The following is a 13,864-nucleotide window of genomic DNA, read 5'->3' as shown; positions in this document are numbered from 1 at the left end:
AGTGAAGTGAAGTGAAGTGATGATGAAGTGACAGCAGCCTCACATCAGATGGACTGATCAAGATAACCAGCAGCATCTTCTCTCTCTGTGTTTCCTCCACAGCTGAAGCTACAAAGTCTCTGTGACTGGATGTGAATTCAACATTTTCCATGTTGTAGTGAGTGAGTGCAGCTCTCCCAGCAGCTGTTTCTCTGCTATGGATCAGTGTAAGGACAGAGAGGAGGGAGTCCCTCCCTCTAAAAGCTCTCTGTGTGGGGAACATGACAGCCAGACCAAAGCTCAGAGGTGAGATGAGGATCTCTAACTGTCCATCACTGTTCTCCACTCACATCACTCCACCATCATTATTCACACTCACTGTCACATCTGACACTCAACTACTGAATAATAAGTCACAATAACTCAGAATGAACTACTAACTGTGTGAGTTAACAAAGAGCTCAACCACTGATTAGTCAACTAATCAACTAAGATGAGACAGCATCTTTCATCAGATGACATTTTGATGAACAGGAGAACGTTTCTCATCCACTGTCTTCTTATTGATTTTCATTCTGCTTCTAAAACTTCAGCTGCTGACAGTCTGCTCAAAATTCATCTTTTTAAACTCTTTGATTTGTTAATTGTTTGTTTGTATCAGGATGCAGCAGCAGAGAGCAGACTCTCCTGAACCCAGTTGTGTGTCCATGAAAAGTGACGACTCTATGGATCGTCCTATTGACATTAAAGATGGACAACTTGCTGATGGAAAATTTGACATCCAGTAATCCAACCTTCATTCATATATAATTCTGTCATCATGACAGAAATTATTTAATAATATGCAGATTTAAGTCATTAAATGTCCTTAAACGTGATGTTTTCTCCACAGAGTTCAGCAGCAGAGCTCAGAGGTTCCCAGTGGTCAGTCTGCACAGCAGCATCAAACACAGCTGGACTCCATATTTATGGTGTGTACATGTACAAACACACCTTTTACTATTAACTCCATCAACCACAGATGAAATACTAAAGTAGCATTCAGGTCCTAACAGTGTCCATGCTGCTCTGTTTAGACCAGCAGGCCTTCAGACTGACACATGAATCACATGTTTTGTTCTACCAGTATAAATGAAATGTTCACTTTATCTTTCTGTTCCAGCTGCTGGAGGAGAACATTGTCACTTTTGTGAAGAACGAGCTGAAGAGAGTCCAGAGGGGTCTGAGTCCAGATGACCCAGAATGCTTAGAGAGTCAGAGTGAGGATGAGGAGGTGTTGGAAGGTGAGGAGGAAGAGCAGAGGAGGAGCAGCAGAGAGGCATTTCTGAAGATCACAGTGCACTTCCTGAAGAGAATGAAGCAGGAGGAGCTGGCTGAGCGTCTGCAGAGCAGTAAGAGGATTTTAACAGATTTAACATGATGGAGAGGAAATGGAGGCAACATGGGAGAGGTTTATATTTCAAACTCTGCTGTAAATATGCTGCACACATCTGCATCAGATCAGAGGCTGTTTGTCCTCCACTGATGAGCTGAATAAAACTGATGGAGGAGGAAAAACTACACAGACACACTTACATGTTCAGATTTCTAGACTTTCTGTAGGATCCACTCACTGATTTCATTTGTTGTTTGTTCATTCAGGAGCTTGTGCTGCAAAGTGTCGACGTAAACTCAAGTCTAACCTGGAGAAGAAGTTCCAGTGTCTGTTTGAGGGGATCGCTAAAGCAGGAAACCCAACCCTTCTGAATCAGATCTACACACCGCTCTACATCACAGAGGGAGGGACTGCAGAGGTCAATGATGAACATGAGGTCAGACAGATTGAAAGAGCATCCAGGAAACCAGACAGACCAGAAACAACAATCAGACAAGAAGACATTTTTAAAGCCTCACCTGGAAGAGATGAACCAATCAGAACAGTGATGACAAAGGGAGTGGCTGGCATTGGGAAAACAGTGTTAACACAGAAGTTCACTCTGGACTGGGCTGAATACAAAGCCAACCAGGACATACACTTCACATTTCCATTCACTTTCAGAGAGCTGAATGTGCTGAAAGAGAAAAAGTACAGCTTGGTGGAACTTGTTCATCACTTCTTTACTGAAACCAAAGAAGCAGGAATCTGTAGGTTTGAAGAGTTCCAGGTTGTGTTCATCTTTGACGGTCTGGATGAGTGTCGACTTCCTCTGGACTTCCACAACAATGAGATCCTGACTGATGTTACAGAGTCCACCTCAGTGGATGTGCTGCTGACAAACCTCATCAGGGGGAAACTGCTTCCCTCTGCTCGCCTCTGGATAACCACACGACCTGCAGCAGCCAATCAGATCCCTCCTGAGTGTGTCGGCATGGTGACAGAGGTCAGAGGGTTCACTGACCCACAGAAGGAGGAGTACTTCAGGAAGAGATTCAGAGATGAGGAGCAGGCCAGAACCATCATCTCCCACATCAAGACATCACGAAGCCTCCACATCATGTGCCACATCCCAGTCTTCTGCTGGATCACTGCTACAGTTCTGGAGGATGTGTTGAAAAGCAGAAAGAGAGGAGAGCTGCCCAAGACCCTGACTGAGATGTACATCCACTTCCTGGTGGTTCATTTCAAACTGAAGAACGTCAAGTATGATGGAGGAGCTGAGACAGATCCACACTGGAGTCCAGAGAGCAGGAAGATGATTGAGTCTCTGGGAAAACTGGCTTTTGAGCAGCTGCAGAAAGGCAACCTGATCTTCTATGAATCAGACCTGACAGAGTGTGGCATCGATATCAGAGCAGCCTTAGTGTACTCAGGAGTGTTGACACAGGTCTTTAAAGAGGAGAGAGGGCTGTACCAGGACAAGGTGTTCTGCTTCGTCCATCTGAGTGTTCAGGAGTTTCTGGCTGCTCTTCATGTCCATCTGACATTCATCAAGTCTGGAGTCAATCTGCTGGAACAACAAACAACATCCAGGTGGCCTGAAGTGTTCAGAGACAAATCAACCCATTTCTACCAGAGTGCTGTGGACGAGGTCTTAAAGAGTTCAAATGGACACCTGGACTTGCTCCTCCGCTTCCTCCTGGGTCTTTCTCTGCAGACCAATCAGAGTCTCCTACGAGGTGTGATACATACAGGAAGTAGCTCACAGACCAATCAGAAAACAGTTGAGTATATCAAGATGCAGATCAGTGAGAATGTGTCTGCAGAGAGAAGCATCAATCTGTTCCACTGTCTGAATGAACTGAATGATCGTTCTCTAGTGGAGGAGATCCAACAGTACCTGAGATCAGGAAGTCTCTCCACAGATAAACTGTCTCCTGCTCAGTGGTCAGCTCTGGTCTTCATCTTACTCTCATCAGAAAAAGATCTGGATGTGTTTGACCTGAAGAAATACTCTGCTTCAGAGGAGGCTCTTCTGAGGCTGCTGCCAGTGGTCAAAGCCTCCAACAAAGCTCTGTAAGTGCACACAGAACTATCCAGATTAATGTAGTTTTTTCTTTGCTCGAAGATTGTAACCAATATCTCTGCTGATTTCCTTAAGGCTGGATGGCTGTAACCTCTCAGAGAGAAGTTGTGTAGCTCTGTCCTCAGTCCTCAGCTCCCAGTCCTCCAGCCTGAGAGAGCTGGATCTGAGTAACAACAACCTGCAGGATTCAGGAGTGACGCAACTGTCTGCTGGACTGGAGAATCTACATTGCACACTGGAAACTCTCAGGTTCTCATTTCTATGACTGTATTTAAAGTAATATTTTGGCTTCCCCATATGAAATAGTTTTTGATATCAATTGTTTTAGTATTGAGATTTGTGTGATAAATATATTTTGTGTGCTATCTGACCTGAAGTATAATAATATCATGTGTATATAGTAAGTAAAACTCCTTTTATGCCAACATGTGAGTGAGAATATCTGCATAATTCAGATATAAATATATGATATATTAAATTAATTTCAATAAAGTCCCAATGTGCATGAAGTCAAGGAATTACTGCACAAATAATTACTGTCATGTCTTCTACAATCATGTGAAAATCCAAAGTAGATGTACTACTCAGAACTGATTTAACCCTTGTGTGTTCAGTCTGTCAGGATGTCTGATCACAGAGGAAGGCTGTGCTTCTCTGGCCTCAGCCCTGAGCTCCAACCCCTCCCATCTGAGAGAGTTGGACCTGAGCTACAATCACCCAGGAGACTCAGGAGAGAAGCTTCTGTCTGCTGGACTGGAGGATCCACACTGGAGACTGGACACTCTCAGGTATGGACAGACAGATGGACACTCTCAGGTATGGACAGACAGGTGGACACTCTCAGGTATGGACAGACAGATGGACACTATCAGGTATGGACAGATGGACAGACACTCCGACTGAGGGACTCTGGTTCATGTTTAATGGTGGATATGAATGAAGGTGTATGAAGCTGATTGTGTCTTTGTCTCTTCCTCCAGGATGGACCATGGTGGACTGCACACACTGAAACCTGGTCTGAGGAAATGTGAGTGTGTTTTCAGTTTGATTCACAAGAACTTTGAGCGTGGCCTAAACTGACATTTATCTTGAACCAATTAATCCATGAAACAGAAATTTCCTTCTGTTCGTCACAGTTCAGGAGTTAAAAGAGAAATGTTTTATAAATGTCCACATGGTGGCACTACCTGCTCCAAAATGTCCCTCATGTCTCTCCTGCAGATAAAGTTCATTCATTCATGCTGACTTCAGCTGTTTGGACAAAAAAAAACTTGATGTACAAAGACCTTCACTTTACCCCAAATTTCATGAGAAAACATGAATATTACTCAATATCACTGTCATGTTGACTGTTAATGTTCAAACCGAACTGTTGAAATTACATTCAGACAAATATCAGACAGCTGGAATGAAGGTCCACTTACTCTGTATGTCCAAAGTTTTCAGTCACATCTCATGATCTTCCTCAGTGATGGAGTGTCTCAGTTGTCATGTAGACAGTTTAAGTTTGAATAGTTTAATTTCAGTAATTGTCAGTAAAGTTGTTAATAAATCAACAGATGATAAACTGCAGCTGTATTGTGTCTCGTTCTCTCCATCAGATGCCTGTGAACTGGAACTGGATCCAAACACAATGAACAGAAGACTCAAACTGTCTGACAACAACAGGAAGGTGACAAATGTGAAGAAGGATCAGGCATATCCTGATCATCCAGACAGATTTGATCACTGGCCTCAGCTGCTGTGTAGAAATGTTCTGACAGGGTGCTGTTACTGGGAGGTCGAGTGGAGAGGAACAGTTTATATATCAGTGAGTTACAGAGGAATCAGCAGGAAAGGAGACAGAGATGACTATTGGTTTGGATGGAATGATCAGTCCTGGAGTCTGAGGTGCTCTGATGATGGTTACTATGTCTGGCACAAGAACAAAGAAACATCCATCTCCTCCTCCTCCTCCTCCTCTGTCTCTAACAGAGTAGCAGTGTATGTGGACTGTTCTGCTGGCACTCTGTCCTTCTACAGAGTCTCCTCTGACACACTGATCCACCTCCACACCTTCAACACCACATTCACTGAACCTCTGTATGCCGGGTTTGCAGTCTGGTCTGGTTCAGTCTCTCTGTGTCCTCTGTAGGAGGGAGAGTCTCTCTGTACCCTGACCCTAACCCTAACCCATCAATAAAAAGTATTTATGGCATTATAGTTGAAAGCATCCTCACTTTACTGACACAATGGATAATATAACAAGCTTTTAAAATACAACACATTGTTAAAGATGAAACCACTTTCAATCTGTTTGGCTTCATGTTTTGTGTCAATTTAAGGATAAAATTAAAAATTCTGATTTGTAAAAATTATGAATATTTTCTGGTTTCTTCTGGATCATATCAGCTCTCACTAATTCATACTGTCACCTGATGACTAAATGAAACCCATCTGTTGTCAGTTTGTATTTCTGTACTTGACCAAAGATCATCTGTGAAGCAAGATGCTCCACTCTGTAACACCACTCTACAATCAGAGTGTTTCTGTAGTCCAAAGAAGTCCAACAGAGTGAGTCATCGTCTCTCTGACAGAGCTCTCTGTGACATGGCTGCTGTGTGTTTTATCTGCTTTATTTATACCTCATTCAGATATTTCATTTGAATCTTTATTCATTTTATACTGCATTTGTTTGTGTTAAGACATTAGGTACTGGTGCATGTAAAAAGTCTGGCTTATTATTTCAAATTGAATATAAACTTAATTGTTATTCTAAATTATTTTGAGGCACATTTGATTTCACTCATTAAGCTGCTATTGTTATGATGTGCTAAATTACTTTTGGGATATTTGTAAGAAACACTTTATTCTATGCAGGGATAATTTTGGATGTTATTTTGATTTCTATCAATAAAAATGTTTAATGTAGAAAGTGTGTCTGTTTGGTCTTTTAACAGTGGAATCATTTTTTGTTGGTATGAAAAGAAATTAAGTCGTACACCATCTAATGTAACTGAAGACGAGGAAATAAAGAAGGAGAAAAAGCAAAGACAGCAGAAAGATTGGAAACAAGATAAAACACAAAGTATAAAAAACTATGTTGAATATTACAGTAAACTACAATTGAGTAACATATCGTGGTTTAATTTCAGCTCTCCAAAGGTCAAACACCAGATTCAAAGATGCATGTAATGGAAGAGTTTAGTAGAAAATCTAAAAAATAAACTCAGAGATGTCAGATGTTTGTGTTTTGGATAAAAAAAAACATCACTGCTAAGTTGATCCAAGCTGCTGAGTGATGTTGTTGGTCAGAGACACTAACAGCAGCTGATGATGCTGAGCCGATCTTTAGCTCATTAGATGTTCAGTTGCCTCCATCTAGTGGACAGATAGTAGAACTACATCATGTGAAGTGTGATATCTGACACTGACTGGGTTTCTGCTGGTGTTAATTTTGTCAACTATTTTTTAATTTAGTATTAGTATTGTGTCAAATGCCCTCGTTAGTTTTGTGATATTTAATCCACCTTATACTATTTTTTGTCACACTTTAGTCGCCTAAAAGTCTTGGTATTTTAGTCTGATTTTAGTCAAAGAGAAACCCAAAGTGTTTTAGTCCATGAAACTTATTTTAGTCTTTGATAGTATTTGAAAGCATATTAATTTTAATTAACATTTCATTCAATCTAGTCTAACCACGAGACATCATTTTAGTTTTTTTCATCTAACAAGATTAATATTATCATTACCTGATGAAGTACACATGTTGAATGATTAGGAATGCAATAGATGCCTTGTCTGATAGTCACAGAAATACATCCAGATATTGAACCTGTTCTGATTTGCATATTTATAAAATGTGACTTAGTTTCACACTTGAGGCTGCTAGGACTCTGTTGGATGGTGAAGTTAGTGAAAACATCCTCTGGGTTGTCAAGTGGTTTCCCTCCTTCCTCCATGTTTCACTGATAGATCCAATCCCAACGATTCCAGAGACATAGCAATAATTAATTAAATGTATTTTATTCAGTTCGTCCACACTTGTGCCTGTGCATTGATTTGTAATGTGAAATAAAAACAGGAATTGATAACCAGTGTTACGACCCCGATTGTGTCTAGGGGTAGGGACGTAACAAATAAAACAACACAACAAAAATATACCAAAACACAGGAGATCCAAAACAAAAACTCAATTTATTAACTAGCAAACTAAAGACGAGCTTCCAAAAAAACAAGGGAAACCGATCGATGAGTGGCAGACAAACCACACCGCTGGTCAGGAACACCAGGAACACCAGGAACACCAGGAACTAGCACACAGCTCAGTTCAGCACACAGCCAGAAGTCAACTGCCAGGGCCTGGCATCAGCTCCACAGGGTTCTTAAGGTGTTAGCCTGATGAGCCACAGCTGATGCCAATCACTAATCAGTGGTGAGAAAAGGGGGCGGTACCTGCAGAAAAGGGAAGCAAGAAACCACAGAAACAACACGGCACGTAACAACCAGTTAATCACATCAGTGGAAGTAGCTTTATGACAGCCATTAGGAGACAGTGGACCATGGTAAGGGCGATGGACCAGGGAAAGTGTCAGTACCTGCCTGGGTTGGTCACCAGGGGGAGCTTGTGAGAGACACAGTACTGTGTGCTACCGGAATAGGCGGAGAAGAAGAAGGTTCCTAGAGGGATCTGAATTCCTCCCAAGTGGGATCACTAAAGGTACATCATATCTTATCTTATCTCCTATCTTATTTTATGTACATAAGCAATATCAATGTTTTTGTACTGTGCATCAGTGTATTGGAAGATTCATTAATTTATATGTTTATTTATATTTCAACAAATCTCATGTTTAGATCCAAACCAACAATGTGTAGCAGAGTCTGATATATCTTATTCATCTGTGCTGTAGACATGTTGTCCAAAAACTACTAAAAACTTGTCACAACAAAGAAAGAAAGAAAGAAAGAAAGAAAGAAAGAAAGAAAGAAAGAAAGAAAGAAAGAAAGAAAGAAAGAAAGACGAAAAGGCTTTAATTTCTGAAATCAACCTTGTGTAGTCAAATCTTCTTCTGAAGATCAAGAAAGAATGATAGTCAGATTAATGACATGTGTAGAAAGGTTTGAAGACAGAGGCCAAAGAAAAAAAAACTTACTCTCAATGAGCTGGAGTGTTTTATTTAGTGTATTTATTTATTTGTCCATCCAGAATTTGAACACAACTCATTCAATCCTAAAACACTATGTGAGCTGCTGTAAAAACAGAAACATCAGTGAAGAAGAAGGAGGAGGATTAAGAGGTGATGGAGCTTTTATTGTGTGTTGTTGTGCTGCCATCTAGTGGAGATTATGTTCATGTGATGTGTTATATATCTGACACTGACTGTGTTTCTGCCACAAGTTAGACTGGTTTTGACATCACTGTAATGTTTTTTAGATGTGGACTCTGAAGTTATGAGGATGTGACAGCGTCTTCAGATCAAATGAACACAGACAGCAGGACTGACGAGGGAGAATGAGCAGCTTCTTCTCTCCTGATGTTTCCTCTATTCATGAAGGTGGGAAGTGTCTGTAAGTTGACCTGAAGAGACTTCAGCAGGTGAGAATCCTACCAGAGAAATCTGTAAATGTCTGATGAACCATCAGTTTGATCACATTGTGTTGAATCACTGTTTGACTGGACAGTAGAAATGTTTCTGATGATGATTGTCTGTTTCACTAGATTTATTTAATACTTCAGGTTTTACAGAGAATTTGATTCTTGATTATGTGTTTCTTTATGAGTTAAATGAGAGCAGTTTGAGAATGATTTCCTTGTTCTATTATTAGTGGTTCTCAGGTTGAACCAACAGCATTGTGCCATAGTTAAAAAATGCAGGGAGTGTCAAAACTGGTCGGACAGCTCTGATCAACTTGGCTGTGGTGCATTTTAATCCAAAACACAACCATCCTCCAACACTGAGACAGGCTTGGTTTGACTGAAAGCTCTTTTACAGTCGATGTTGTGAACTGTCCCAGAGGCTGCAGAGTCCAAAGCTCAGAGGTGAGATGAGGATCTCTAACTGTCCGTCACTGTTCTCCACTCACATCACTCCACCATCATTATTCACACTCACTGTCACATCTGACACTCAGCTACTGAATAATAAGTCACAATAACTCAGAATGAACTACTAACTTTGTGATTTAACAAAGAGTTTAACCACTGTTTAGTCCACTAATCAACTAAGATGAGACAGCATCTTTCATCAGATGACATTATGATGAACAGGAGAACGTTTCTCATCTAATGTCTTCTTACTGATTTTCATTCTGCTTCTAAAACTTCAACTGCTGACAGTCTGCTCAAAATTCATCTTTTTAAACTCTTTGATTTGTTTGTTTGTATCAGGATGCAGCAGCAGAGAGCAGACTCTCCTGAACCCAGCTGTGTGTCCATGAAGAGTGACCAGTCTATGGGTCAACCTATCAGCTTTAATATTGGACAATCTGCTGATCTCAGGTCAGAATTTGACATCCAGTAATCTGAGCATCATTTACAGGAGTTCATGTTGTCATGATGACAGACCATCTTTAATAAGCTGTGTGCAGATTTGAGTGATTAAATGTCCTTAAACGTGATGTTTTCTCCAGAGTTCAGCAGCAGAGCTCAGAGGTTCCCAGTGATCAGTCTGCACAGCAGCATCAAACACAGCTGGACTCCATATTTATGGTGTGTACATGTACAAACACACCTTTTACTACTAACTCCATCAACCACAGATGAAATACTAAAGTAGCATTCAGGTCCTAACAGTGTCCATGCTGCTCTGTTTAGACCAGCAGGCCTTCAGACTGACACATGAAGCACATGTTGTGTTCTACCACTTTAAATTAAATGTTCACTTTATCTTTCTGTTCCAGCTGCTGGAGGAGAACATCGTCACTTTTATGAAGAAGGAGCTGAAGAGAGTCCAGAGGGATCTGAGGCAAGGTCACCCAGAATGCTTAGAGAGTCAGAGTGAGGATGAGGAGGTGTTGGACGGTGAGGAGGAAGAGCAGAGGAGGAGCAGCAGAGAGGCATTTCTGAAGATCACACTGCACTTCCTGAGGAGAATGAAGCAGGAGGAGCTGGCTGAGCGTCTGCAGATCAGTAAGAGGATTTTAAGAGATTTAACATGATGGAGAGGAAATGGAGGCAACATGGGAGAGGTTTATATTTCAAACTCTGCTGTAAATATGCTGCACACATCTGCATCAGATCAGAGGCTGTTTGTCCTCCACTGATGAGCTGAATAAAACTGATGGAGCAGGAAAAACTACACAGACACACTTACATGTTCAGATTTCTAGACTTTCTGTAGGATCCACTCACTGATTTCATTTGTTGTATGTTCAGGAGCTCGTGCTGCAAAGTGTCGACGTAAACTGAAGTCTAACCTGGAGAAGAAGTTCCAGTGTCTGTTTGAGGGGATCGCTAAAGCAGGAAACCCAACCCTTCTGAATCAGATCTACACACCGCTCTATATCACAGAGGGAGGGACTGCACAGGTCAATGATGAACATGAGATCAGACAGATTGAAACAGCATCCAGGAAACCAGACAGACCAGAAACAACAATCAGACAAGAAGACATCTTTAAAGCCTCACCTGGAAGAGATGAACCCATCAGAACAGTGATGACAAAGGGAGTGGCTGGCATTGGAAAAACAGTCTTAACACAGAAGTTCACTCTGGACTGGGCTGAAGACAAAGCCAACCAGGACATAGACTTCACATTTCCATTCACTTTCAGACAGCTGAATGTGGTGAAAGAGAAAAAGTACAGCTTGGTGGAACTTGTTCATCACTTCTTTACTGAAACCAAAGAAGCAGGAATCTGCAGGTTTGAAGAGTTCCAGGTTGTGTTCATCTTTGACGGTCTGGATGAGTGTCGACTTCCTCTGGACTTCCACAACACTGAGATCCTGACTGATGTTACAGAGTCCACCTCAGTGGATGTGCTGCTGACAAACCTCATCAGGGGGAAACTGCTTCCCTCTGCTCGCCTCTGGATAACCACAAGACCTGCAGCAGCCAATCAGATCCCTTCTGAGTGTGTCGGCATGGTGACAGAGGTCAGAGGGTTCAATGACCCACAGAAGGAGGAATACTTCAGGAAGAGATTCAGAGATGAGGAGCAGGCCAGCACCATCATCTCCCACATCAAGACATCACGAAGCCTCCACATCATGTGCCACATCCCAGTCTTCTGCTGGATCACTGCTACAGTTCTGGAGGATATGTTGAAAAGCAGAGAGGGAGGAGAGCTGCCCAAGACCCTGACTGAGATGTACATTCACTTCCTGGTGGTACAGACCAAACTGAAGAACATCAAGTATGATGGAAGAGCTGAGACAGATCCACCCTGGAATAAAAAAAGTAGGAAGATGATTGAGTCTCTGGGAAAACTGGCTTTCAAGCAGCTGCAGAAAGACAACCTGATCTTCTATGAATCAGACCTGACAGAGTGTGGCATTAATATCAGAGCAGCATCAGTGTACTCAGGAGTGTTCACACATGTCTTTAAAGAGGTGAAAGGGCTGTACCAGGACAAGGTGTTCTGCTTCGTCCATCTGAGTGTTCAGGAGTTTCTGGCTGCTCTTCATGTCCATCTGACATTCATCAAGTCTGGAGTCAATCTGCTGGCAGAAGAACAAACAACATCCTGGTGGTCTAAAGTCTTTAAAGACAAACCTGAACCAACATGTTTCTACCAGAGTGCTGTGGACGAGGCCTTAAAGAGTCCAAATGGACACCTGGACTTGTTCCTCCGCTTCCTCCTGGGTCTTTCACTGCAGACCAATCAGACTCTCCTACGAGGTCTGCTGACACAGACAGGAAGTAGCTCACAGATCAATCAGAAAACCGTCAAGTACATTAAGAAGAAGATCAGCGAAAATCTGTCTGCAGAGAGAAGCATCAATCTGTTCCACTGTCTGAATGAACTGAATGATCGTTCTCTAGTGGAGGAGATCCAACAGTCCATGAGATCAGGAAGTCTCTCCACAGATGAATTGTCTCCTGCTCAGTGGTCAGCTCTGGGCTTCATCTTACTATCAACAGAAAAAGATCTGGATGTGTTTGACCTGAAGAAATACTCTGCTTCAGAGGAGGTTCTTCTGAGGCTGCTGCCAGTGGTCAAAGCCTCCAACAAAGCTCTGTAGGTGCACACAGAACTATCCAGATTCATGTAGTTTAATCTTTGCTAAGTGAAGAAAATTAATGTTTACAATTCTTGTGTTCTGCTGATTCTTCTTCAGGTTGAGTGGCTGTAACCTCTCAGAGAGAAGCTGTGCAGCTCTGTCCTCAGCTCTCAGCTCCCAGTCCTCTAGTCTGAGAGATCTGGACCTGAGTAACAACAACCTGCAGGATTCAGGAGTGAAGCAGCTTTCTGCTGGACTGGAGAGTTCACACTGCAGACTGGAAACTCTCAGGTCATTTTTAATACTGTTTATTTAAAGTAATATTTTGGCCTCTGTCTGTCTGTTTACATGAAGAGTTGTTGATGTAAAGAATAACAGAATATTTGAAACAAAGTATTATTGTTGTGTCCAGCTCCACGTAAAAACATAAAATCTTGAATTTCTATTAAATCCTTTTACTGTCTTTAGACATGCTGTCTGACAAAATTTAACTTGAAAGGCATTTCTGCAGTCAAAAGACAAACAGAAATGCATCATATTAAGGGGTTTAGGGGGAGAAAGAAAGGAGAGGAGAGAAAGAGCCACATTGTAAAATCATTAGGTTCTGGAAGGGAACCTGTGAGAAGAAGAGAGAGCACAGAGAACTGCATTGATAGCACATGAATGTAAACACAGATAGAGAGAGGGAGGAGGAGAGAGGACCTCAGTGCATCAGGGGAGTCCCCCGGCATCTAAGCCTATAGCAGCATAAACTAAATACATACATACAACAGGGGGTGCCGAGTGTAACGCATACAACAAATGTAAAGGCATGAAGAACAAAATACAGTTTGAGCTGAGAATCTATTTAGGCTCATTAAATGAACTGTTGTGTGTCTTCAGTCTGTCAGGATGTCTGATCACAGAGGAAGGCTGTGCTTCTCTGGCCTCAGCTCTGAGCCACAACCCCTCCCATCTGAGAGAGCTGGACCTGAGCTACAATCATCCAGGAGACTCAGGAGAGAAGCTTCTGACTGCTGGACTGAAGGATCCACACTGGAGACTGGACACTCTCAGGTATGGACAGGCAGGTGGACACTCTCAAGTATGGACAGACAGTTGGACACTCTCAGGTATGGACAGACTGGTGGACACTCTCAGGCATGGACAGACAGATGGACACTCTCAGGTATGGACAGACAGGTGGACACTCTCAGGTATGGACAGACTGGTGGAAACTCTCAGGTATGGACAGACAGGCGGACACTCTCAGTTTTGGACAGACTTGCGGAAACTCTCAGGTATGGACAGACAGGTGG

At 42.1% G+C, this 13,864-nt stretch overlaps 1 protein-coding gene across 1 annotated transcript in view; it reads left to right on the top strand.

Moving 5' to 3' along the window:
• LOC128371134 (uncharacterized) overlaps nucleotides 1-13,864 on the top strand; it is a gene marked incomplete at its 5' end in the record, with an annotated part of 74,544 nt that overhangs the window by 34,457 nt on the left and 26,223 nt on the right. Inside the window, 3 exon segments of the mRNA XM_053331402.1 lie at nucleotides 4,059-4,163; nucleotides 12,700-12,857; nucleotides 13,449-13,622. Coding sequence (XP_053187377.1) covers nucleotides 4,059-4,163; nucleotides 12,700-12,857; nucleotides 13,449-13,622 — 437 coding nt within the window.

Source organism: Scomber japonicus, chromosome 1, assembly GCF_027409825.1.
Source record: "Scomber japonicus isolate fScoJap1 chromosome 1, fScoJap1.pri, whole genome shotgun sequence".
NCBI lineage: Eukaryota > Metazoa > Chordata > Actinopteri > Scombriformes > Scombridae > Scomber > Scomber japonicus.
This window is presented reverse-complemented; position numbering and strand designations above follow the sequence as displayed.